The 27,023-nt window shown below is 34.6% G+C and overlaps 2 protein-coding genes and 1 long non-coding RNA gene across 4 annotated transcripts in view; 1 reads left to right on the forward strand and 2 right to left on the reverse strand.

Moving 5' to 3' along the window:
* The window catches only part of LOC6035234 (dnaJ protein homolog 1), a 79,612-nt gene continuing 52,589 nt past the window's right edge, over positions 1–27,023 (reverse strand). Inside the window, exons 1-5 of one of the 2 annotated variants that reach the window (XM_038253001.1) lie at positions 26,765–27,023; positions 19,879–20,196; positions 19,584–19,806; positions 19,153–19,510; positions 1–966 (exon numbers count right to left, since the gene is read on the reverse strand). In XM_038253001.1, the coding sequence (XP_038108929.1) occupies positions 730–966; positions 19,153–19,510; positions 19,584–19,806; positions 19,879–20,101 (1,041 nt within the window). In that variant the 5' untranslated portion in view covers positions 20,102–20,196; positions 26,765–27,023 and the 3' untranslated portion in view covers positions 1–729. The remainder of the gene's footprint in view (positions 967–19,152; positions 19,511–19,583; positions 19,807–19,878; positions 20,197–26,764) is intronic. The other variant, XM_038253002.1, reaches the window with a different exon arrangement.
* On the forward strand, positions 8,266–9,230 carry LOC6035237 (collagenase). The gene has a single exon (XM_001845410.2). It carries the CDS (start codon positions 8,302–8,304, stop codon positions 9,121–9,123), a length of 822 nt encoding a protein of 273 aa, XP_001845462.2. The 5' UTR covers positions 8,266–8,301; the 3' UTR covers positions 9,124–9,230.
* Positions 16,630–17,254, reverse strand: LOC119766842. The gene is made up of 2 exons (XR_005277169.1): positions 17,010–17,254; positions 16,630–16,914 (listed from the first exon to the last, which is right to left on the reverse strand). It is a non-coding gene; the product is annotated as an uncharacterized LOC119766842 (long non-coding RNA).

Consider the following 27,023-nt stretch of genomic DNA (forward strand, 5'->3'; position numbering starts at 1 on the left):
TGTTTGTTTGTATAGTAGAATATATATTTCCAAGAATCAGATAACGCGAGTTTGATTTAATTAATAACAATCATTACCATCATTCGTCATCAGTTTTGTTATTTAAATAGGTAGTTGTTTTGTTGTTGTTTATCTTCTCCGTATCAAAAATCCTACTCTGGAGCTGGTAGTTGTGGCACAAGCTGCCGTGCGGTTCAGGGCAACTTTGTGGGTGTGAATTTTAATTTCATCATACTTTGTAGCGTAAAAATTTATAAATTGTTTCAACCAGAATGGGTTGGGATGGATTTTAGTGAAGCGGCGACCTCGAGTACAGATTTGCTTAACGCAATTTTTAATAAATTCCTGTTTTTTTTTCGTTGCGTGTGTATGAACGGAACGCGCGCGTCAGTGAGCAAGCAATAAACAAAATTAAATGGAACTGTTAATATTTACAGATAAAAATGGATAAAATACGGCCTCTTGCATATACATCTTGATTACGAGCAAAATAAATTAACATACAGTTTAAAATTAAAATTTTACACAAATAAACGTAAAATGAGTTTTCATGTGCGTGTGTTCTTGTGTGTGTCAGTATTATGTTGTTGCTTCGTGGCAGGAAAGGACAACAGAGTTACAACAGGAGTAAAAAAATAAAAATCGCAGGAAGACTACAACAGCGCTTAAGTTTTGTTTGCTTGTTTGTTTTGGGGAGAGAAAGGGGTTGGGGTGTGGAAATGCACCAAACTAGGAGTTTGGCAGCATATCGTTCAGCAGTTCCTTCTCCGACGACGTCAGCTTGTCGGGGAATTTGATGTCAAATGCCACCAGCAGGTCACCCTTGCGGGACGGTTCCTTCGGGAAGGGCAGCCCGTAGCCCTGGATCCGCTTGACCGTGTTCGGCTTGATGATCTCCTGCTTGGTGCTGATCCGCAGCTTCTCGCCCGTCATCGTCGGCACCTCGAAGATCACGCCGCACAGGGCCTGTGGGAATTAAACAGAAATTGGGTGTTAATTGGCTGGTTGATACTGACACCATTTTCATAAAAATATCCATGTCAGTGAGGAAGTTATTGTTTGAACGTTAATTTTTCTTAAAATGAACGATTTTTTCAGCAATGCTTGTTTAATAAAGAAATTTTTTTTTTTTGCTTTACAGCACTGCCTTGGAGTTCTCGATGGCGAGATTCCTATTTGAAACTAGGTGTCCGAAGGCTTGATTGTTAAGGCAACCTCTTTTTACATTCAAGATTCCATCTACCCCGGGATTCAAACTGACGACCTTTGGATTGTGAGTCCAACCGCCTACCAGCGACTCCACCGAGACAGGACGCAGGGAGACGACTCCTACACCTGGATTGAACTAACGACCTAACCTCTAGGTTAGACCGGGGCCAACATTTACTTCCCTTTCAGACGGAAGGCGTAATCACCATCTGAGACCGAACCCAGGCCGACTGAGTGAGAGGCAATCACGCTTACCCTACACCACGGGTTCCGGCATGTTAAGAAAAAGCAATAAAATATCAATTCAGAATGCATCAATCAAAAAAGAAAAAGGTTCTCTACATGATTTTAGAAAAGAATTTTACGGCGTAAGCCAACCAAGGTCGAAAATAAAAACTTAGGGTAGAGGCATCTATTTCGTCTTACTTTAAAATGTAATATTTTAATTTGAGTGGTTGGTATTTTGCCAATTTAATCTTAGTTTCACATTTTAAGCCAGATTTTCAAAATGTTGTAACAATAAATACCTCAAAATGTTTTATACATCATTACAATTATGGTACTGTATAAAATTTGCAGAAAATCAGTTAATTTATCAAAATGTTTTTTTTTCTTTGCTTTTATATTTTGTACAGATCTATGCTCCCAAGTTCAAAATTTGAAAAAAAAACATGATGGGTCTTTATGAGTTTTACAGTGTATTATGAATAATTTACAATCAATTTTACAAGTTTGTTTTTCTATTATTTTTGTTTTGTGAATCATTAATTAGGGGGGGGGGGGGGGGTATTTGAAGAGGGGAGAGGGTGGAGACTAAAACCTGAAATCAAATTTGCAATGACTTAGTTCAAAAAGTTATACCACATTATTTTTTTTTAATGTTGCTAAAAAGTAAATTTAAAGGTTGAACATTTTTAATGGCAAAATATGACATCATTTTGATGTAATATTTCCGCAGTCTCAGTGGAATAATTTGAATTGCACATAAAAGGATGTAAATTTGCACATTTTTGAAGGTTATATTATCGAAACCATATTTGAAAAAAATATAAAAATATTTATATTTTGATTGAAAACAATAGATAATTTCACTGTGAATACAAAGAGACGAGTTGTTCCTTTTAATTCCGCTATATATTTTTAATATCTTGACAGATACGTATTTCGTCTACTACTTGCAGACTTCATCAGTGTTCTGTTCTAGTCGAGAACAGAACACTGATGAAGTCTGCAAGTAGTAGACGAAATACGTATCTGTCAAGATATTAAAAATATATAGCGGAATTAAAAGGAACAACTCGTCTCTTTGTATTCACAGTAATGCATTCTGCTAAAACGCTCAACCAAACCACAAGATGATTTCACGTATGTTTAATTTTCTAAATGAAAATTGGAATAAAATGTTTTTGATTGAATGTTTAGTTCAATTTGAAAATTTGAATGATAACCAGGGTTGTTAAAATATCAAAATATCAGCTCTCAGCAACTACAATTATCCCGCCAGAATATTCATGCCTCAAATACAACTGCTCTTCTCTCTTCATTGAAACTCTCAGCGCCGAACATAGCCGAACACGTTTTCGTGCTTGCCCACTCGCGATTGACATTTTCCTTTTCTCTCTCATTCCCGCTTCCACGATCATCCTACTGCAAAAGCGTTTAACCACAAAAGCCGCCACAAAACCAATTTCGCAAACGCAGTTTGACGGGACGTCATGCGTGGTCGGATCCTAATCGCCATCTCGCGTTCTCTCATTGCAGTTTTTGGAGAGATTGAGAGACTCAGCGGTGAGAGCGCATAGTCTGGGTAAAGGGGAAGAGTGATAGAGAGAGAATGACATCGCTGGGAATTACGAGACACAAGAAGAGATCTCACAAGCTATAGTGACGGCCACTATACTCTCGGATATTTTTGGTGCAGAGATAATCTATTGATAGCTTTTTTATCACTCATTTGCAACACTGATGATAACCAAAAACCTATCTTTCCTGTTTTTCTTTTTGAAACTTCATTTTAGCAACTAGAGGTCTAATAATTGAAGGTACAAACAAATTTAAAGTAAATTTTCTAAATCTTTGGAAAAAAATATTTCAGTCTTTTAAAAAAAAAACAAAATGTTGGAATATTAACTCTCAAAAACGTTACACTTCATAAAAAAAAATCAGTAAAGTATTGTGTGATTTCAAATCCCATAATGAAAAGTGCATTTTTCGACCATTCTTCACAGAAAAAAAATCAATTCCCGTAATCGTGAATTAAGTTCACGAATGTGAGATCCACGAAGGAATTTATTCATGAGTATGGTGCATTTGCACCATAAACGTGAATATATTCCTTCGTGATTCTTATAATCGTGAACTGACTTCACGGTTTCGAGAATTGATTTTTTTCTGTGTTAGAGTTTTTAAAATTTTGATTTTTTCGCAATCGAAAAGAAATAACTCTAATATTTTTTTTAGGAGAACCGTTTTCGAGTTATAGCCACTTTATTGATTCAATTTTTTTGAAATTTAATAAAGTTGAGTTTCGAAATATGTGGGCTTTTGGGTGTTTTTTAATACCCCTGGCTCAAGGCGGTTCCTAAATACCCAAAAAGCAAAAACTGGAAATTTGGTTTATTAGACCTTTACAAAAAAAACTCCAGATATATTCAATACATTCTCAATCAAACAAATGAATATATATAAATTTGAGTGCTGTTTGGAACTTCAAACTTCAATTTTATTGTTTATAAAACTTTAAAGGCTAAAAGATTGATCTTCAATGTTTCTAACACAAATTTAAGAGGGAATTTTCCTGTTTCAAAGATAGAAAAAAGGCACCATTTTTTTTAATTTGAAAAAAAGATGATTTTTCTTAAAATTCAATTCGGAATGGCACTTTCTACAAAAAAAAAATTAGGACACTTCCCAAACCCAAACACGATTTAAAATCAACAATAACGCAAGACAAATTTGTTCACATGAAATTCGGGTTTCTTTTTAATCAATATTTCTTCAAAAAATCATACGTTTGTCCTTACTGCCCGAAAACGCATTTTTTGATTTCTGAAAAAATCAAAATTATTTCTAAAGCAAAAATTATGGTTATGTAACTCAGATTTTTATTAATAAAACATTAATTTGATAAAATGGTTATTTCAGAATGCAACAATTTGTGTTGGAATAATCATAACAAATGCCAGATTTTTCAAGTGCCTGCCGGAATAAAGATTCACCCTTCCCGAGCATGGGTAAATAACAAGGGAAATGCGTAATAATACCTTTCTCTGGTATCAATACCAAATTTTGGTATTCCTGGACCCTTTAAAATTTGTCTTAAGGATTATGCAAGAGCAAAATGTGGTATCATACCAATTTTAGGTATTGTTTTGATATTGCAAAATTGCAGAATTTGTCAATGATCGAACACCACATTTTGGTAATCTTTTGGTATTACAGTATTTTATCAAATTCCTCTGCAACTATGGGAAAATTTTGACCAATTTTGACAAAATAATTAATTTTGCGCTATAATGATGTCTCAAAGCGAATGCTTTCATTCAAAACCGGAAATTTCAAACTTGATTTTAAACATTTTTGATATACCCCCTACAGAAATGACTTGAAATTGTGAAAAAAATTCTAAGTCAGGATGGCACATTTTGGTATTATTTTGGTATAAAAGTGTTTTATCAAATTCCAGGATGGCACATTTTAGTATTAATTGAATATTGAAAGGTTTCATCAATTTTCTCTGAAACTATGGGAAATTTGTTAAAAAAATTTTACGAGTTAATTAATTTTGCTCTAAAATGACTTGAAACCCAAAAATGTTAAAGATGATTTAAAAAATTAGTGTGATATCACTAATATTTTTTCAAAAACGTTGAAATATCTCTAAGTCGGGATAACCAAATACTTTGAAAAACGAGTCAATCGACAGATTAATGAATATTGGTGAATTTCAATTCAGTTTCATTTTAATAATACTTATTTTTCAATCTTGTTATTTTTCAGAATCTTGAAGAACTTCAAGCACAGGCGGTTCATCAATGACAAATGCATTCGGTGTGGTGAAGAATATCACTAATAACAACATGGAATCATCAGGTGAGTAGATTTGGCTGTTGCATATGAATAATTTCCGTTTTTTCACTAACTGCAACTGCTGCACTAAAAATGGTATGAAAATACCAAATTTTGGTATTACTTGTTCAAATACCAGCGACCATAATGTGCTCTTGGTTGCCCAGTAATAGATGGTAAAATACCATGAAATCATACCAAAATCATGTATGTGAAAGACCACAGAAATACCAAAATATGATTTTCCAAGGGAATACCTAAAAATAAAACCATGGCAATACCAAGTTTTGGTATTCAAGCAATGTTCAAAAATCCAGAAGACCTCAACTTGGTATTGAAATGGTTTTATTTTGAGGTATTATTTTACCCTTGGAATAACATGGTTTGGTATTGTTGTGCCCTTACACATACAAGAATTTGGTATGATTTCATGGTATTTTACCATCTATTACTGGGCAACCAAGGGCACATTTTGGTCGCTGTTATTTGCCAAGTAATACCAAAATTTGGTATTCCCGTGTTATATACCCCTGCTCGGGTTCTCAGTACCAGATATTGACAGGATTTGCCGGATTTTTCACTTCCTGCGCATTTGTTTTCGAAAACATGAATGATTATAATTGAAAATAGAAAATTCAACATTTATGAGGCCTTAAAATTGGTTAAACCATCAGAAATCTACAAACTTTTGAATTAATTTATATCCTCCCTTCCCTTCACCATTCAAATTCGTTAGATTTTCGTCAGCCAGATTTTTAATAAATACTTTGCCAGATTTTTCAAATTGAGACCTGGTAACCCTGGTCGAAGCATGGGATTTGAGGTATTGATTTTTATATCAACTCATTTTTGGAAAAAAAATTAATCAAATTTATTGAAATTTGCATTGATTTGAAAATTCTACTGCAACTCATTTATTTACTTTATTAAAAAATAGTTGAAAAATGATTGTGAGGCAATTTAAGCAAAGAATGCAACAAAACTTCATTTCCACAGAGTGTGACACGCCGGTGATGGACATAATAATACAGCAAAGTATGAAAGAAACAATAAATCTCTTAAGAGGGGGAGAGCAGCAATCAAGATTAAGGAGTGCCGTGATCATTAGCCCTCTGGTGAACCATTAATCTCTTCAGACCAGAACAACACTGCTGGCCTGCACCGAGAGCACTGATGGCCGGTGACACCGAACACCAAACGTGCTGAGGGTACAAATGTGTGTGTGTGTGTGTGTGTGTGTCCGCAATTAATTTTAAAGTGAGAGAGAACCCTTTTGCCATTATGCAAAGTTAAGATTTACAGTCGTTAATGGTCATTGGAGCCGAAAATGGACTGAATCAATTATTTGTGCTGACAATTAACAAATTCCACGTAACATATTTTTTGTTTCACGTTCGAGTTTGAAATCCCTCGAAATGCGTGATCGACCGCAAAGCTTCGCGTTGACATCTGGTTGCAGTAGCAGCACAGCAGATTGTTTGCCCAAAAGTGGCTCAAATGGTGCAATTATGATGGCTACAAAATGGTGTGATTGCTTTATTTTAACTTTTTTTTTCTGCGGCATTGCATCAAAATTTAATTAAAATTGTTCACTCCATCAACGCGCCACCGAGTCCATCGAGTCGTGAGATATGAGCAATATTCCAACTTGACTCAGGCCTGGGGGACATGACGCGGCTAAGCCAACCAAATACGGTCAACGACTGCTCATGGTACTGTGGAGACCAGCTGGACAGCTTCTACGAACGTCGTCGTCCAGCATCCATCGAGTGGCAGTATCACTAATTGAAGAATTAAATTGTTTGAATCAAAATCGGCTTGCGAACCGCAGAAAATGTTGCCTCGCTGCAAACGCGACAACGTGGCAAAGTGATTGATTTTTGTTCGCTCCATTGTGGGTACACCTTAAGCGGAGAACACATTTATGGTACTCGTCAACAGGTGTAGGCTGAGTCGGAGTGGCCCTAGCTGCTAGTTGGGTCTTAATCTGATCTAGGGTTTGCTGGGCTATTTGTTGGAAATGTTAGGAAGGTGGCCGGCAGGGCAGTGAAGATATGCCGTAAATGGAACAAAAATTATGTCAACCGCGTGTTAGATTGTCATTCAATCACAATGCTAATAGCAGGACGGCATTATAAAATAGTCAATCTGTACCAATTCATTAGAACTGCTCAGAAAAAAAAACTTAACTTCAAAATTTGGATGGCTGAATGTTACATCGTTTCCATGTAATGAAAATTACAGATAAAAAGATGTAAATTTACATGTTATTTTTCTGAAGGATGTGTTGCATTATTTCTGCATACCTTATTTCAACCGAAAATGGGTTCAAAATACTCTAGCTATCAAAACAAACACAAATTCCTGTTCGGGCGTATTTTTAAATTGATAACCGTAATCCAATGGATTTCCCAATTATAAAACAATGACTTGTTATGTCTAACTTTGGTCTTATCCAACTGATCAAACGAAACTGTGCCCCAATGACACACACAAAATTTGATAACGGAATCCGTTTTTTTTTTATTTCAGGTTTAAAAATTGTATCAATGTCATACAACTTGTCAAGTTTACACCCCGCTACCTAAACTCGGATATTTTAAGCCAATCTTTTGAAGGATGTTTAACGTGTGTTTATTATGCACTTGATAACACACTTGAATTCACTTCCGTTATCATCCGCGTCATCCTGTTCCATGCGACATCAATTTAAACTTATCGTTCTATTGCGGGATCTTTGGGGTAAATCCATTGCTTCATGTTATTTCAGTAATTTCTGAGTGGTATCTTTGGAGAATGAGGCCACTTTTACCTTGATTCCCCCGCACCACTGAACCCCTTATCGAAGAAGCTTAATGCAATAAAACTGATTTTCGCTACCGATTCGAGCCGGGTGTCGTCATTTCGGGAGCTAATCTTATCACACAAGTCGGGATAACCCGACTAGAAACCACTTTGGAACTATAAAAGGCCCTCCAATGACCATGGTCCAGTGTTCAGTATTGATTTGGATATTCCAGCAAGATGAAGTTGTTCCTAGCAGTGATGGCCTGCCTGGCCGCGGCTCAGGCCGCCAAGCTCCAGTTCGAGACGCCGTTGAACGTGCGTGACGCCGTGCAGCAGAGTCGGTCCCGCATCGTGAACGGATTCCCGGCCGCCCCCGGTCAGTTCCCGTACCAGGTGTTCCTACGTGGATTCACCGCCGGAGGTGGTGCCCTGGCCTGCGGAGGTTCGCTCATCTCTAACCAGTGGGTCCTAACGGCTGCCCATTGCATCACCGGTGTTGTCCGGTTCGAGATTCCGATGGGATCGATTGCGTCCGCCACTCCGGAAGTGATGGGCACCTCGACCAACTTCATCATCCACCCGCAGTACAACCCGAACAACCTGAACAACGACATCGGCCTCATCCAGCTGGCCACTCCGGTGACCTTCAGCCAGAACATCCAGGCCATCGCTCTGCCAGCGGCTGACCGCACCGGCGAGACCTTCGTTGATAATCAGGCTACCGTGTCCGGTTTCGGACGCACCGTTGACGGAGGCCCAGTGTCCCCGACCAAGAACTGGGTCAACATCCGCATCATCTCGAACGCCCAGTGCATGCTGACCTACGGACCGTCCGTCGTCGTTGGATCGACCGTGTGCGGCCTCGGCTGGGACCACAATGCCCAGAGCACTTGCAACGGAGACTCCGGCGGTCCGCTGGCCATCCAGGAGAACGGCCAGAGCCTGCAGATTGGCGTGGTTTCGTTCGTATCATCGGCCGGATGTGCCTCGGGACACCCGTCCGGCTATGTGCGCACCACCCACTTCCGCACCTGGATCAACCAGCAGACTGGAATCTAAGCTGTGGTTGATATTTGATGCTTCAAAACGGACTGATTTGTGTTTTTCGATAAGTTACAGTGTAAATAAACGGTCAAACAATTTTTAATACTAAAAAAAAAACATCTTCCAAATTAGCATTTAAGACAATTTGCCCCGAAACAATTCCTGTCAACACAAATCGCCATGCGTGACTCCTTTTTTGGGCGCAAAACCGTGTCGAATGTGTGTATTCGCAAACTGCATGCACAAACAAATCGAGTCACGATTTTTTTTTTCTTCTATCATCACCCCACCAACCAATCGTCACGGCCAACAGCATCACTATCTACATAGCTATTGATTGGTTGGTGGCTGGTTGAGCAAAGTGCAAATATTGCACCCATCATAGGTCGGTTAGGCTGAGCCTAACCATCGGTGGGATACATTTATGCGCATTCTGGTGGGGAAAAGTAAACCACAAACGCTAACTCGTGTGTCTATTTATGTTTGAAAATGTGAAAGTTATGCAATGGTGCACAGACAAAATTCTGATTTTTTTTAAAGACAAGACTTATGTTATAAACGGACGATGTTCACCCCGATTTTTTTTTTTAAATCTACTCAGTTGCTAAACAATTTAAATTAAATCAACCGTTTTCAACATTATTTCAAATCTTACAAAAATAACAAAAATATTCAATGAAAATTGATTAAAAATTGATATTATCGGAAATAATTTCGTCTTATAACTTAACTTATCTGTTCCGATTTTCTTTTTCCATACAATTTATTAAGTTTAAATATTATCGAGTGTCCGATCACAATCGGTGATTTCTCAGTCAAAGCTAATTCTGAATGTCTCTTGTAACACCAACGGGGTCAAAACATAAACGAAGCACCCAGGGGATAAAAAAAGTTGGAAATGCAACTTCATTGATGATTCTTGTTACTTTCGATCCGGAAGAATGTCAAGAATCACCTTCAACAAGGTAGATCCAAAACAGATGCGTCTACCTTGAGTTATAATAAAAAAGACAAATCCAACTTTTTTCCAAGGGTTGTATGAGCCGGTGGCGTTGCATTTCCAACTTTTTTGACCCCGTTCTGGCTACAAGTGTTAAGGAATAATCTGGTATGAAACAAATCTTGTTTTAAAAACCGACAGTATGCTGTAAATTACAGCTAATGCATATAATTCAAATAATATAAAGTAGGTCGAGAAATAAAAAAAATATAATTTTTTAAAAATCAATCTAAATTTAAAAAATATAAAACCCTGCAAAAACGTTCCTTAAAAAATATTGTTGGCTTATAAACAAAACTAGCTTTCAACTATCGTTTTGACAAAACTTTGAATTGTTTAGAGGGGATGGCAAAGTTGTAGGTTATGATCAAAACCATGATTGTTAAAATATTTTATTTTCAGTTCTCAGCGATTCAATTATCATGCCCGAAAACTCATCTCTCATCTTTCACTCCTTCTTTCCGTCGCGAAATTGAGTTGAGAAAAAAAAAGAATTGCCGGGCTCTGACTCCTGTTTACATAAACCCATGTGACAAATATCTTTTTCTCTCTCAGTCCCGCACTCTCTATCATTCCCTGTCAACAGAGCGTAGCCACAAAAGCCGCTGTAACACAATATTTGACAACTATCCGTGAACAAGAAAAAGGATAGTAGTGATAGAAAGAGAATGCTCATTCTGGGAATCACGAGATATAAAAAAGATAATTCACAAGCTATAGTGGCGGTTACTATACCTTCTGAAATTTTTGAACCGTTAATCATCAAATGATAGTTTTTTCTATCACTCATTTACAACACAATACCTTCAGATTTTTTTCTTGTAAATCTTTCTATCTCTCAAAATAAGTTTTATTTCTATTTTTTACGTTTTATTACATGTTTAAGAGGACTAAAAAAGGCATCTTTGGCGCTTCAGTTTAGGATGGCATTAAATCTGGTACAAATGATTTTTTTTGGGAAAACTGAAAATATTTTCAACCAATTTTCAAAACTTTATTTTAGATGCAAAAATAAAATTTGCTATCGAAAGTAACCAAACAATTGTTTTTTTTTTGGTAATGGGAACCGTTTTCAAGTCACAGCTGAAGTTTTCCGAATTTTTTGAAAATAAATTATTTTTAAAATGCATTTAAAAAACCCCGCAAAAAATGTAAGACTAAAGAAATGTTCTTACAACTTGTTGACCGGTGTTTCTCAGTGTCACGTGATACATGATTTTTTTGTGAAATTGTCTGAATCAAAAATATAATTTTGAAAGGGAATCAATTTTAAAAACATTTTTAATATATATTTTTATTATATTAGAATTAGATCAAATAGTTTTCGAGATATCGCGAGTTCAAAATGAGCAAATTTAATGAAATTTAATGAGCAAAATAATGACGTGCAAAAGTGTTACATCATAAATGATTTAACATTCGGAAATATTTTTGTGTGTACATTTTGCAAATGAATTCGATTATGCGAAGGCCTTGTAAAAATTTCACTTCGAATAGTAAAATCTTCGGAAAATCGAATCACGAAAAATAATTACTGTTTTTTTTTTTTTTTGACTGATGAGTTAACTATGACCCCTAAACTACGCTTAAGCTATTTAGAAGTTTTTAATCAATTATGACGGCCAGAATGGCGGTGATAAGCAATCAACCACTCAAATTAAACTGAAATGAAATGAACTCTAATTCGATGTAAAAAAAAGAAATAAATAAAACTTAATAAAAATTTATTGCTCATGGTTCAATTATCCAAAGACCGAAAATCTTGAATTTTTCCAAAGGTCCAATAATTTTATTTTTTTTTTTCCTTTGCGGGTGTTTTTGAATGTCCCTGACCCCTGACTCTTTCAAAAACACTCAAAAAGCAAAAACAAAATTTTGTTTTGAGCCTTTTTTAAAAAAAACGAAACACTAGAGTTGTCCTATTTCTCTGAGAAAAATCCACGAAGACACCAAATTGATCAGGAAATCCGTTTCAAGATAAACTTTTTCGAACATTCACATTGCTATTTTTTATAACCAATGCAGAGCAAAAAAAATGGTAAAATTTATCAAAAAATGATGACAGATTTTGTGTCACAAAAAAAATGTGTAATATTACATCAGGAATTGGTGAATTTTCATCAGTTTGTGATGAATATTTATCAGGTTCACACTTTTAAACATTTTTTTAGAAATATTACTCAAAAAATAGGTAATATTCTACCAACCAAATTTTCACCATTCCAAAATTCAACTTTTTTTGCCGTGAACCCGCAAAATGATGAAAAATAGCATGGATAATGTTCAGTGTTGGTATTATCGCGCTCTGGCGAGAAAATTTTCTCTCTCTCGAGTTCTCGCCGCGAGTCTCGAGCTGCCGAGAGAAACTCACCGATTGCCCGTGCTCTCCTCCGCTCGCGAACGGGCTTTCTCGCGAGCCAGAATTGCCCGTTCGCGAGAAGTTGAACGTGTTAGGCTGGATTTTCATGGATTATGCAACGACATCGAAAGCACGAGCATCGAACCAACTCGATGCTCATTGCTTGCGTTACTTCATTTAGCTTGGACACAAACCCAAAATCGACTTTCCGGAATAAGGAACACTTGCATGCAAGTTAACGAAGAATGGAAAATGACATATTCAAACATAAACAAAGCAGCATTGCGTGGCGGTCGGAATTCCAGCACAACTTTTGAAATAAGCTGATGTTGCTCAATAAATCTTTTTCAAAAGGTCGTATGAGTAGACTAGCGTCCTATGGGTGAAACTGATATCACTAAAATGGCCATAACTCAGCGAAAACTCAACCGATTTTTGCATACTTCTTTGTTAGTTGGACTCTAGGTTGGACTCGTTAAAATGTCTATTTTCCAAAAATGACCCGCAGATCCCGGAAATGTCCCGGTGGCCGGATATATTCCGGTGGGTCACTGGATAAAAAATTTCCATTTTTGGGTCCCGCACAATTTTGTTAACAAAAAACTTGGAAAATTAAAATTTTTCATGTTACGATCTTTGTTCTACCCACAGACAGTGCTGACCATAGATTTTGAACCACCGGGGATGTTCCGGATTGGGCGGACAGGCGAAAGGGACCGGTCAGAGACGGTCAGAAATTAAACTATTTCTATCATGGCAATATGGGAGTCAAAGTTCATCATTTTCAAAATCGAGCTCATCTATGATCCCCAAAAATTACTTTTGGACGATCTGGCTACCTTGGGACCGGTTCCTGGTACTCCGATTTAACCCGGAATATGACAAGTTCTATGATCCCCAAAACCAAGAAATTTAAAAAATTTAAGAAATTTAAGAAATTTGAGAAATTTAAGAAATATAAGAAATTTACGAAATTTAAGAAATTTAAGAAATTTAAGAAATTTAAGAAATTTAAGAAATTTAAGAAATTTAAGAAATTTAAGAAATTTAAGAAATTTAAGAAATTTAAGAAATTTAAGAAATTTAAGAAATTTAAGAAATTTAAGAAATTTAAGAAATTTAAGAAATTTTAGAAATTTTAGAAATTTTAGAAATTTTAGAAATTTTAGAAATTTAAGAAATTTAAGAAATTTAAGAAATTTAAGAAATTTAAGAAATTTAAGAAATTTAAGAAATTTAAGAAATTTAAGAAATTTAAGAAATTTAAGAAATTTAAGAAATTTAAGAAATTTAAGAAATTTAAGAAATTTAAGAAATTTAAGAAATTTAAGAAATTTTAGAAATTTTAGAAATTTTAGAAATTTTAGAAATTTTAGAAATTTTAGAAATTTTAGAAATTTTAGAAATTTTAGAAATTTAAGAAATTTAAGAAATTTAAGAAATTTAAGAAATTTAAGAAATTTAAGAAATTTAAGACATTTTATAAATTTTAGAAATTTAAGAAATTTTAGAAATTTAAGAAATTTAAGAAATTTAAGACATTTTATAAATTTTAGAAATTTAAGAAATTTTAGAAATTTAAGAAATTTAAGAAATTTAAGAAAATTAAGAAATTTAAGAAATTTAAGAAATTTAAGAAATTTAAGAAATTTAAGAAATTTAAGAAATTTAAAAAATTAAAAAATTTAAGAAATTTAAAAAATTTAAGAAATTTAAGAAATTTAAGAAATTTAAGAAATTTAAGAAATTTAAGAAATTTGAGAAATTTAAGAAATTTAAGTAATTTAAGAAATTTAAGAAATTTAAGAAATTTAAGAAATTTAAGAAATTTAAGAAATTTAAGAAATTTAAGAAATTTAAGAAATTTAAGAAATTTAAGAAATTTAAGAAATTTAAGAAATTTTAGAAATTTTAGAAATTTTAGAAATTTTAGAAATTTTAGAAATTTTAGAAATTTTAGAAATTTTAGAAATTTTAGAAATTTTAGAAATTTAAGAAATTTAAGAAATTTAAGAAATTTGAGAAATTTAAGAAATTTAAGAAATTTAAGAAATTTGAGAAATTTAAAAATTTAAGAAATTTAAGAAATTTGAGAAATTTGAGAAATTTAGGAAATTTAGGAAATTTAAGAAATTTAAGAAACTCGAGAATTTTTACAAATTTAAGAAATTCAAAAAAATTAGGAAATTTAAAAAAAAAATAGGAAAATTAAGATATTTAGGATTTTTTTTAAAATTTAAGAAACTCAAAAAAAATAGGAAATTCAAGAAATTTAGGAAGAATTCTAGAAATTAAATACATTTTATGAATTTTATGAATTCCTTAAAATTTATGAAATTTTTAAAGTTTTATTTAATTTATTTAATTTATAAAATTTATAAAATTTATAAAATTTATAAAATTTATAAAATTTATAAAATTTATAAAATTTATAAAATTTATAAAATTTATAAAATTTATAAAATTTATAAAATTTATAAAATTTATAAAATTTATAAAATTTATAAAATTTATAAAATTTATAAAATTTATAAAATTTATAAAATTTATAAAATTTATTAAATTTATAAAATTTATGAAATTTATAAAATTTATAAAATTTATAAAATTTATAATTTCTAAGGGTTATTGTACTTAGAAAAATAAGCTTTATCGTTGGGAACAATAATATCTCAAATTTCAGCTTAATTTCAGGACCCAAATAAGGAACGTTAATTTAATATATTGTGGTACTGTAGAATTTGGATACATGTAAATTAATATTTAAGAATTTTTTTATTTTACAATTTGTCAATTTAAGAATTTTAGAACTTTATAAATTTAACACTGATTTTAAGTACATATGGTTTAGTAATTTACAATTAAAGAATTTTAGTTATTATGTCGTTATGGTATTTTTGAATTTTGTAACTTCTGAATTTAAGAATAATACAATTCTATAATTATAGAATTTTAGTTCATGTTATTTAGAATTTTCGAATTTCATAATTTTTGAGTATACATATTTTAGAATCTTAAGAGACTTGAATTTGAAGCATTTTTAAAATTTTAAATACTAGGATTTTTAGTACTCTAAAATTTCACGTATTGTTTTGAATGTCATAACTATGATTAAAGTCTTACGATTATTATTATTATCTTTTTTATCGTGCTGTTCTAAGTTCAATTGCATTTATCATAGATTATTTAATTTTACGCCAGCCACTCGCGTGTTCGTTATTTTATACATTTTTGACATTTACAAAAAGTGGTGTAAACTGATGAGCAGGGTTGTTAAAATATCAAAATATCACCTCTCAGCAACTACAATTATCTCGCCTGAATATTCATGCCTCAAATACAACTGCTCTTCTCTCTTCATTGAAACTCTCAGCGCCGAACATAGCCGAACACGTTTTTGTGTTTATCCACTCGCGATTGACATTTTCCTTTTCTCTCTCATTCTCGCTTCCACGATCATCCTACCGCAACAGCGTTTAACCACAAAAGCCGCCACAAAACCAATTTTGCAAACGCAGTTTGAAGGGCGTCATGCGTGGTCGGCTCATAATCGCCATCTCGCGTTCTCTCATTGCATTTTTCGGAGAGGTTGAGAGACTCAGCGGTGAGAGCGCATAGTCGAGGAAAAGGGAAGGAGTGATAGAGAGAGAATGACATCGCTGGGAATCACGAGACACAAGAAGAGATCTCACAAGCTATAGTGACGGCCGCTATACTCTCGGATATTTTTGGTGCAGAGATAATCTATTGATAGCTTTTCTATCACTCTTTTGCAACACTGCTGATGAGTAGTATAATCTACAGTAACTTTGTAAAGGGATCGAATATCCGAAGCTTCAATTATCAGAAGTTTGTATTAGTTTGACTTTTCAAGGGGACAAACTAAAAAGTTTCAAAGAAAAAGTGACTATCGGGGGGTTAAGATTATCAAAGAAACCGACCCCCTCCCCCCCCCCTCACTCTCTCTCTCTCTCTCTCTCGCCAACTGCGTTACGTAATAAAGAACGCTCCCTAATATCTCGGCTGGTTCGCTTCTTACTTGATTACCCTTTCATTTTTTTTGCTCTCTTGCAGAACTGAGAGTAATGATGTTTTTTTTGTCTATTTATCAAGCTTAAGTTTTGTTTTCGTTTCCAGTTCTGTGTATCGTGAAACATATATACGTTTGGAATGTTCGGTTTTATTCAATCAATTTGTGCGTCTTCAACACTGCATCAGTGTCTCGTATTGTTTTCGACGTTTGAACGGAAGCGCGCCGGAGAATCACAAACAACCCGGGAACGGTTCTGACGAGTTGATTTAGTTGGGAGGCATCATCCTGGTTCGGACCAGCTTTGAAATATTCCGCCTCAATTCCCAAATAGTTTCGTTGAGGATGGTTGGAACTTGCCTTCCAGGGACAGACTCTGCGGTCCCGGAAATCCATCGCATCCTTTTGCTTTTTGTTCTGCAATAGAATATAAAAAAACACACACACATGAAAATACTTATTTGGAAAATTATTGTCATCCGAAATTTTCCCTGGACGCAACGAATACTTACCATTGCAAAGATTGAGCAAACTGTTCGCTTTATAATTGGCCAATCGATCTAACATCGTTTTTTTGGCCTCAGAAAACAAAACTTGGAAGTTTTCTGACAGCAACAAATCAGCTGTTTTGATTTTGCCAAAACCAGTTTGACAGATCAGTCAGATTATTTTCTTCGTTGAGTTTCATTTCCAACATGTTCCCGCCAGTTACCAAGCGTTATTCTGGTTTGTGTCCGGGGTGCGGCGGTGGCATCAAAGCGACGCGGACAAGCATCGTGTTTCGATGCACTGACATTTTAGCAAAGCATGATCGTGAGTATGCTTTCGATGTCGGTCGGTCTAAAATGCTCGAGCATCGAAAATGAAAAGTCGGAAAATCGTATTTTCGTGACATTCCCGCAATGAGTGGTAAGTTTTATTACTTGTAAAGTCATTTTACATCAATATGAATTATCTTGGAACATTATTTCTTTGAAAAAAAGGAGTTTTCGGCAAAATTCGACCACGAGCATCGAAAGCCGCTTTCGATGTCGGTCATCGAAAAATCCATGAAAATCCACCCTTAGAAACGAACAAAAAACAACACAGCGATTGAAGTTACACCTCTATACCATCGCCTGGTTCGTACATATTCATAAGTCTGATAAACAAATTGCTAGTTTGGGGCGAACAGCTACCATAAGGCGCTCGCGAGCGCTCGCGGCGGGATATGCTTTCCTTCTTCTCGCTCGAATTCCAACAATGATAAAGTTTCATCCAAAAAAAGAAAATACACAGAAAAGTTGGCTTGCGAGTTAAATAATGTCTTGTCAAATCTTACTAAAGTTCAATCATATCGCTTCGCTTGGAGACGCTGATTTTAGCGAATTGCAGCCTGGATTTCGCTATGTTTAACTGATGATTTACTGAAACAGGTTGCCTAAGAGTTTATAATTGGACTTAGCATCAATTTCACATAAATTTGATCCTCAACACTATAATAGCCGACACCGCACACAGATACATGGAAAAGAATAAGGAAGACAGTTGATGGTCCACTTTTCTAAGGGGATTAGGGAAAATCTCCACGGTATCCCCTAATATGTCCTGCTTGCATTTGTACCGTTTTTGGGAAGGATACGCCCTAAGCAATCGAAACATCTGTATCATGAGAACGGATTATCTGATTGATTAGGTGTCTTCGGCAAAATTCTAGTTGAACTTAATTGAACCTATTTAAAAACGATACTTTCAATTGAAAAAACTTTACTAAACATTAAAAACCACCCTGCTCTAGAACTCGTACACCGCTGTTCCGGTCCAAACCGGTCAAATGATGACTATAGAGTTATCTACGTGCGCATGTATTGCGTGTACGTACACGAAAAAGATTGAGGTTAAATTTTGTACCGTTCAGCAAAACAAATGGTGTGCTAGTGTGCGTGAGAGCGTGATAACTCTATAGAGCTTTATGACGTTTCGCGTACACACACTAGCGCACCATTTGATTTTGCTGGCCGGACAAAATTTAACCTCAATCTTTTTCGTGTACGTACACGCAATACATGCGCACGTAGATAACTCTATTGCTGACCAAACGCACACACTCCAAAGCCGATAAAAATCATCAACACTTGGCCAACCGTCACCCCAAACTGAGCCACAGCCAGAGCATATGGACAGTAGAGGCTTCACGACAGAAAAAAAAAACGCAAAACCACGCTTGCAAATATGGAAATTGATTTGCAGTTTTCATATTTGTTCAGCACTAACTGCGAGCTGCCAAGCCTAGTGACAAAAGCAACAGCAAAAAAAGCAGTGCTGCCAGCCAACCAGTGTCAGCGGTGGCAGATCGAGCTTTCCTATTAAATTGATTTGTAGCTCGGACGGAGGCAATTAATAATTGTGCGCGGATCAACCAACTCGGGCCAATAAATAAAAAGCACGCAGTCTCACCTGGCCCAAAACGTGAGGCCCAGTGTGTCTCATTAAAATGAGGTGATTAGATTTATGTGCCCAGCCCAAATTGGGAATTCGCGAGGCTCGGCGAGTGGTTTTACAGTCTAGGGCCGTTCTCTTGCGACTTGTTGTTTAAAATTCATTCATTTGATGCAATCCTCAAATAACTGGCAACTGCTGAATTTGCAGAGAATCCCCCCTCGCAAGCCCCCTTACCTGTTTTAACGTTAACCTCGCCGTGTACCGCAGATCGCTGCCCTCCCGCCGGAACCAGACGTGCGGCTTGTCGCGGATGATAAACACAATGTCGGCAGGTATCTTCCCCTTGCTTTGGTCGCCCTCTTTCTGGAACGTCACCTTCGTGCCGGACTTCCAGCCCGGTTTGATCGATATGCTGACGTATTTGTCCTCCTTCTTGGAGGTGCCGTCCGGCTGCAGCACCCTCCGCGAGATCTTCATCTTCTTCACACAGCCATGGTAGATCTCCTCCAGCGTCGCGTACAGGTCGTGCTCGATCGGCGGGTCCTGCACCTTTTCCTTCTTGAGCGGCGAGTGCACGTTGAACGAGTGTGACCTGGGGATGGAAGTAAGCGGACATTTTATGATGTTGTTGATTGTAACAAAATTTAAAATATCATCGTACTCACCGAAACGCTCCCCCCAGCCCGTGCCGGTTGCCGAGCCCCCCGAACGACGTGAAAAACTCGTCGTCGTTGAACAAACTGTCGTTGAACAGGCTGTCATTGTGCATGTCGAAGAAGGACGCGAACGGGTTGCTCGAGCCGAAGAACTGCGCAAACGTCGCCCGCGGATCGCCGTGGAATTCGTATGTGAAGTTTTGTGACGAGTTTGTGGTGCCATTTGACGTCCCTAGGTGAAAGAGAAAGAAGGTGGTTTAGAAAGAAACGCGTCAACCAGTCAAACGCAGATCAAGACACTCACTTCCTTTCAGTCCTTCCTCGCCGTATTTGTCGTACAGTTCGCGCTTCTTCTTGTCGGATAGCACCTCGTACGCTTCGGCTACCTCTTTGAACTTTTCCTCCGCGCCCGGACTTTTGTTCTTGTCCGGGTGGAACTTGAGCGCCAGCTTCCGGTACGCCTTCTTGATGTCCTCGTCGGTGGACCCTTTCGGTATGCCGAGCGTTTTGTAGTAGTCTTTCCCCATGGCACCTATCTTGGCGGCTGGACTGGAACTTGGCGCGCGCAGCGACTAATACAGGCACCGACTCTCCTGGAACTCCTTCTTGGCCCTTGGGCTCCCTGCGAAGAAAATAAACGGAAACAGAGAAGGGGACGCAAATTAGTGTACAACGCGATAAATCAGAGATCTTGTTTTTCTCGAAGCTATATCCATCCGAAAAGGGAAAATAGAAATGGTTCTCTCCTCAGCGAAAAACACGTACAACACCCGTTTACGTCAAACTGTTTGACGTGGTTATGAAAAAGTGTTTGCCACAGATTTTTTTTCTTTTTTTTTAAAGTTCATCTAACACCGTGAAAAGGACTGTCGTGGTGGATAGAAAATTTACGCTACATGTTGGAATTAAATGAATCTTTTTATCATTGTGGTCTGGAATATAATATTTTCTATAAAATTCAGCTTATTCGAATTGTTAGGCGGTTATAACTAACCCTCTACTGCACATTTTTTCATGACAAATTTTACTCTTGGTTTAGAGATTGTTTTAAACATATTTTGTTCAACAAAAAAATTGACAAATTACATATAACGTAATCGCGCGCCAAATAACTTCAATTCTGAGAATTGTGTTAAATGTTCTAGAGGGGTTAAAGACATTATTATGTGAGTACTTCTCTGAGATTTCAGTCATTCGATTTTTTGTATATTTTAATCCGGCTGAAACTTTTTTGGTGTCTCGGTATGCCCAAAGAAGCCATTTTGCATCGTTACTTTGTCCATATAATTTTCCATACATATTTGGCAGCTGTCCATACAAAAATGATGCATGAAAATTCAAAAATCTGTATTTTTTGAAGGAATTTTTAGATCGATTTGGTGTCTATGGAAAAGTTGTAGGTATGAATTAGGTATACACTTTAAAAATGATACGCGGTTAATTTTTTTTGTGATTTTCAATTTCACTTTTTGTCACTAAATCTTGATTTGCAAAAAAAAAAAACATTTTTTTTTCATTTTCTGATATGTTTTAAGGGGACATAAAATGTCAACTTTACAGAAATTTTCAGAATGGGCAAGACATCTTTGACCGAGTTATGAATAATCAATACTGTTTTTTTTTTCAAAAAATCGAAATATTGGTCGAAAAAAAGATTCATCTTCATTTCTCGATGTAAAATCAAATTTGCAATCAAAAAGTACTTCAGTGAAATTTTGATAAATGCACCATTTTCAAGTTAGAACAATTTTTAGGTAACTTTTTTGAAAATAGTCGAAGTTTTTCATTTCTTAAAATTAGTGCACATGTTTGCCCTCTTAAAAAAATCATTTTTGAAAACCTGAGAAAATTTTCTATATTTTGCTTTTTTGAACTTCGACCGTTAGTTGCTGAGATATTGCAAAGCAAAGGTTTAAAAACATTAAAAAAATTATGTTTTCCAGGTCTCATCGAAACAACCCACTATTTTCTATCGTCGATTTCTCAGCAACTAATGGTCCGATTTACAATGTTAAAATATGAAACATTCGTGAAATTTTCCGATCTTTTTGAAAATAAATATTTTTAAAATTTTTAAATCAAGACTAACATTTCAAAAAAGCGTAATATTGAATGTTTGGCCCTTAAGAAATGTTAATCTTGGCTTAAACATATTGAAAATATTGTTTTCGAAAAGATCGAAAAATTTCATAAATTACCATTAGTTGCTGAGATATCGACGTTAGAAAATGGTGAGTTGTGTGGATAAGACTTGGAAAACATCAGTTTTCATGTTTTTAAACCTTTGCATGGTAATATCTCAGCAACTAAGGGTCGTATAAACAAAGTTAAAAAAAGCAAAATACAGACAATTTTTTCAGCTCTTCAAAAATATTTTTTTCAAAAGTGGGCAAACCTGTGCACTTATTTAAAGAAATGAAAAATTGCGACTATTTTCAAAAAAGTTACCTAAAATGGCTTTAACTTGAAAACGGTGCACTTTATGAAAATTTCACTAAAGTACTTTTTGATTGCAAATTTTATTCTTCATCGAAAAATGAAGTTGAAAAATTTTTGCGACAAATATTTCCATTTTTTGAAAAAATGAGTATTGAATAAAAAATTCATAACTCGATTAAAGATTTTTTGCCCATTCTGGAAATTTTTGAAAAGTTGACATTTTATGTCCCCTAAAGATATCAGAAAATAAAAAAAAATAAAAATAGTGTTTTTTCGCAAATGAAGTTTTAGTGACAAAAAGTTAAATTTAAAATCACCATTTTTTTACCGTGCATCATTTTTACAAAGTGTAGTCCTTATCCATACCTACAACTGTGCCCAAGACACCAAATCGATCTAAAAATTCATTCAAAAGATACAAATTTTTGAATTTTTCATACATCATTTATGCATAGACAGCTGCCAAATTTGTTTGGAAAATTATATGGACAAAGTAATGATGCAAAATGGCTTCTTTGGGAATACTGAGACACCAAAAAAGTTTCAGTCGGATTTAAAAATACCAAAAAAAAATCGAATTACCGAAATCACAGAGAATTGCTCCTTGTTTAAAGACACGAACAGGGAACGAGCAGGATGCGAAAGTAAAGGGAATCAAGAAAATTGACTATAAGTAGAAGAAATTTAGAAAAAGAGATCGGAAATTGAAATTTTTCTCTCAATTCTCTCTCTAATGTGATTTTGTTTTCAAAAAATCTGTATTTTCACTTGTTTGCGCAAACGATGAACGTTTTGCTTCGTTATTGTTTTAAAACATCGCTTTGAAAATAATTTTAAATTTTGTTGTAACAGCTTTTAATCTTGAAATATTTCAAATTTATAAACCACAAAAAAAAAACTCTTTTTAAATTAATGTATTTTTTGCCTTTAATGATGCAACAATAAATAACAAATGTTTCAAAAATATTTTCATGCGAGCTAAATTTAATCTAGGCCGATACAAATATGTTTAAAAGGTCATGTCGCCACCACTCTTCAAAAATTACTGGAAAAGTCAGGGCCACAAATAACATCTTTTCAATAAACTTAAAATTTTCTATGAAAATAAAAGTGCAATGAACTGAAAACTATTCAAAGAGAACTTTTGAACACAACTGGTTGCAAGGCAATTGTCATGGCATTTTTGAACCATATTTTCTGTTGCATTTAGTCTCCATGGTTTGAATCTCTGGCTGTTATTATAATATTCAGCATTTCACTCGTATGTTTATAAATGTGCACAAATTATGATTGCAAAAAAGAGAAAATGCATGTATTTTTTTTATAAATAGAAGCTTTTTAGAAAGAACTTAGTACAAACATTTATTAAACTCTCTTCTCACCAAAAATCTATTTTTTATGTGTGTTGATTTTCCTAATATTTGAGTTAATATGTGTACATGTTTTGAATTAAATCAACGAAAGCTATAAATATTACTTAACAATATCCCAGATTTAACGTTTTATTCTATTTATATTCACTTTTAAACTATATCCATGCCAGACATAACAACATCACTTAAACCTCACCGAGTATTTGCGTGAAAAATACCTTCTCTCAAGAAAAAGCGATGAAGTTGGAAGCTTAGTTATTAGCTTAGTAAATTGAAAAAAGAACTCATATTTGTTTTTTAAATGTAAATTTTTTCAAGGTTATGAAAATTTATTTAAAAGAGCTGACAGTGCAAAAGTAGATCAAATTGGATTTATGGTACAAAAGAGGAAACACAAACATAAATACTGTCATGTTGATGGATAAAACAAAACAATATTTTAAAGAATATTCAGATTTAATACACGGAGAGACCGGCCAGGGCAAATCTAAGAAAATCTTGGTTAATTTAACTAAAAGTATGGGTTAATTTTTTACACAGCTTTTTTTCAACAATCGATTGTTGATTTTGTTAACCCGAAATTGCTGACCACCAGTAGGTAAAAGTAACTAAAAAATAGTTAGAATTGCCATTTTTGTTGGTTAAATGACCGAAAAAAAATTCTAGCAGTCGACTGCTAGAATATTTTTTTCAGAAAATTAACAATTTTTTGTTGTTTTCAGCTGAAATATTGTGGAATATTCTGTAAAAAACAGGCTGAATCATATTTTTCAACTATATTTTGACATTTTTTTTTTGTTGTATCAACTGAAATATTTTTGCATGCAGCAAATTATTAGTGGTTTATAACAAAACATTTCTTAATTAAACATAATTTATGTTAGTGTCTATATACATATATTCTTCAATTATTTAACGATACAGGCTGGGCCGAATTTTTAGTTATATTTTTAACTAATGTCTTACTTGAATACAGAAAAATATTCGTACATGTAATCGATAATTAGCTGTTGTTAGCAATATTTTTATTGAATTTGTAGTAAATTTTATAATAATGCCTCACAAATCAATTAGTTGTACTTGTACTTATTTGTATTTTTTTATTATTATTATAAAAAATGTAAAGTTTTATTAATGTTTTAAAAAATTATAATAAAAAAGCATTTTACAAATTTTGTTAAACATATTTAAAAAAGATTTTTAATTTCTCGTGAATTACTTAAAGATAGAAAACCGAGCAAAGTTTTCACCAAGTTTTAAGCTTATATTTTTATTATGTTGTATAAAATTATGTGTTGTATTCACTTACCATCACTGTGAAATCATCCGATAAGTCGTCATCATCTACAACGGTCTCATGTTTAGTTATTTTTCTTGACACAGAATTTACACCAAAGCGAACCTTTTGCTGCAAATAGACATATGAAATTTATTATTAATTTAATAAAAAAAATAATTTCGGCTCTAAACTGATAAAAGGAACGTCAATAAATGTAATTATTAACAAGAAATATCAATAATGCTACTAACCAAGCTTGCATTAATTTAACAACTATTTTTGGCAACACACTTTCATTGCATTTCATTCAATTTGTTCAACGTACTCCGATTCCTGAAAACAATATTTTGAGTTTAACTTACCAGTTTATTGAGCAGTCTTTTTCAACAGCATTTTTAAAATTTTAATATTTTCTTTTGTATATCTTTAAAAAATTTTATTTTTTAGACATTTCCCATCATCGAATTTTTGATATTATGTGTACGCATTTTCATGTATTTTATGGTTGATGATTCTGAAAAAATAATGGTTCATTAAAATTGTATCCATCGTAAGCACGAAGGTTTTTGATGATACAGTTTTCTAATTAAAATCACAATAAATAAAATGTTGTGTAAAATTAAACTCATACTTACTTAGATTAACCAACATTTTGTTAAATTTGCCCGTGCAAGTATTGTCGTGCAAGAGTTGGCCCGCCTCTTCCTTCCACTGCCCCTCTCTTTCCTCCAAACATTATCATAAAGTCCCCTCGCATCAGAGGTCCCCATTGCGAATGTCCTCGTCTTGCACTTCATAGTTTATCACCTGCAAAGAAATCATCAACAAACTTACTCACCAATTGCACCTCCACAGTTGCAGCAGTGTGCACTACGATTTGCCACTTCAACTTGTGATTTTCACCTTTCACATCCTCTTACTTCACAATTAACAACACAAACTCAACAAATCGACCGCTCTCGTTCGAATCCTGACTTCAAATGACAGACGTAAACAAACCCAAGTTCATCTTTTAAATATTCAACCAATTGTTAATTCTATTCAACCAACAAAATTCTTGATTTTTCCAAAACCAAAGCTAACAGTCGAGCACGTTCATTCGGGTTCGGGAAATCTGTTAGCTTTTTGCCTCTAGCTTTTTCAACAAACGAGTTATCAAATTAATACTGAATTTTGGTTAATTTAACTGAAAATTGGCAGTAACTAGTACGTTTTTGTTAAAATTTACGAAAGTAAAATCAACAATTTTAATTGTTAAAATTTCTGGGCACAGTCTCTCCGTGTAGCCTTAAAAAAAATAAATTGCAGGTGAGTTGCTAATCAATCATCAAAAAAAAAAAAATACCAAATAATGTCAAAACAAAAAATTGTTACTGAAATCGTTTATCCACTGAAATGATAAGCAATCGGGCAAAAATGGCACAGTTTTGTCCACCACTTTACTCTTTTTTTTCGCAGTACAAACTCTAATCAAGTTTAATTGAATCCATCACAACTGACACAGTTCTTTAACAGCCACTATTCCGTCATCTTTTCTTCCTCCCGTCGTCCATTCAAAACAATCACCACCGCCCTAATCAGCTGCGATTTAATTGTTTCATTGCACACATACACACACAGTCACTAACACCACAAGTTCAATTCATATTCCATCGTGTTGTTTTGCACCGAGTTTGGTCAAGCAAAAGGCAAATTTCCCACGTTCATTTAGAAACCATCACTTTCGTCGTCGTCATCGGTGGCGCAGAAATATACAAGCCAATTTTGCTGTCTCACTTACTCACTCGCCAAGTTGGTAGCGCGCCGCGCGAGGTTGTTATTATTATTGCAGAAATATTTATAGCATAAATGTTTTGCGTTAATTTTAGAACGCTTTCGTAAGATTTTCCGCCGTTTTTTTTTTATATTCTTGTTCGCCTCACAGACACTGGTGCGACGACACACACGTGTGCATGGTTCGGTGGAAATTTGGTGGATGAAGAATGAGAATTTTCACTTTTTTCTCACTTTTCTGTGATGAGGGGGTTTCACGACCTTGATCGAGTTTAAATCACATATTCCTTTGTTTTAATTGAGTTGTTTGGTTCTGTTAGACCTACCACAGGAATCTATCAACAACTATTCACAAAATCACTTAAATTCTTCTTGAATCCAGCATATTACAACTCCACCTCACTTCGCAACGAATAGTTTCTCGCGCACGATCGCGAGCTCAACTGAGGAGTACACCTTTTTCACGCGCTCGGCCAAAATCCTGTGTAAAGTAAGCAGTACTGGCAGTCAGTGAGGTAAGAAAATCACTTCCTCACCAACACCACCACCGCGACGACGCAATATGATCAGAGGAAGGAAGAAAAC

The sequence above is a fragment of the Culex quinquefasciatus genome, chromosome 2, assembly GCF_015732765.1.
Source record: "Culex quinquefasciatus strain JHB chromosome 2, VPISU_Cqui_1.0_pri_paternal, whole genome shotgun sequence".
In the NCBI taxonomy this organism is placed as follows: domain Eukaryota; kingdom Metazoa; phylum Arthropoda; class Insecta; order Diptera; family Culicidae; genus Culex; species Culex quinquefasciatus.

Bases quoted from the DNA above. Each gene is read 5' to 3' on its own strand.
- LOC6035237 (XM_001845410.2), top strand. From the start codon at position 8,302: ATGAAGTTGTTCCTAGCAGTGATGGCCTGCCTGGCCGCGGCTCAGGCC.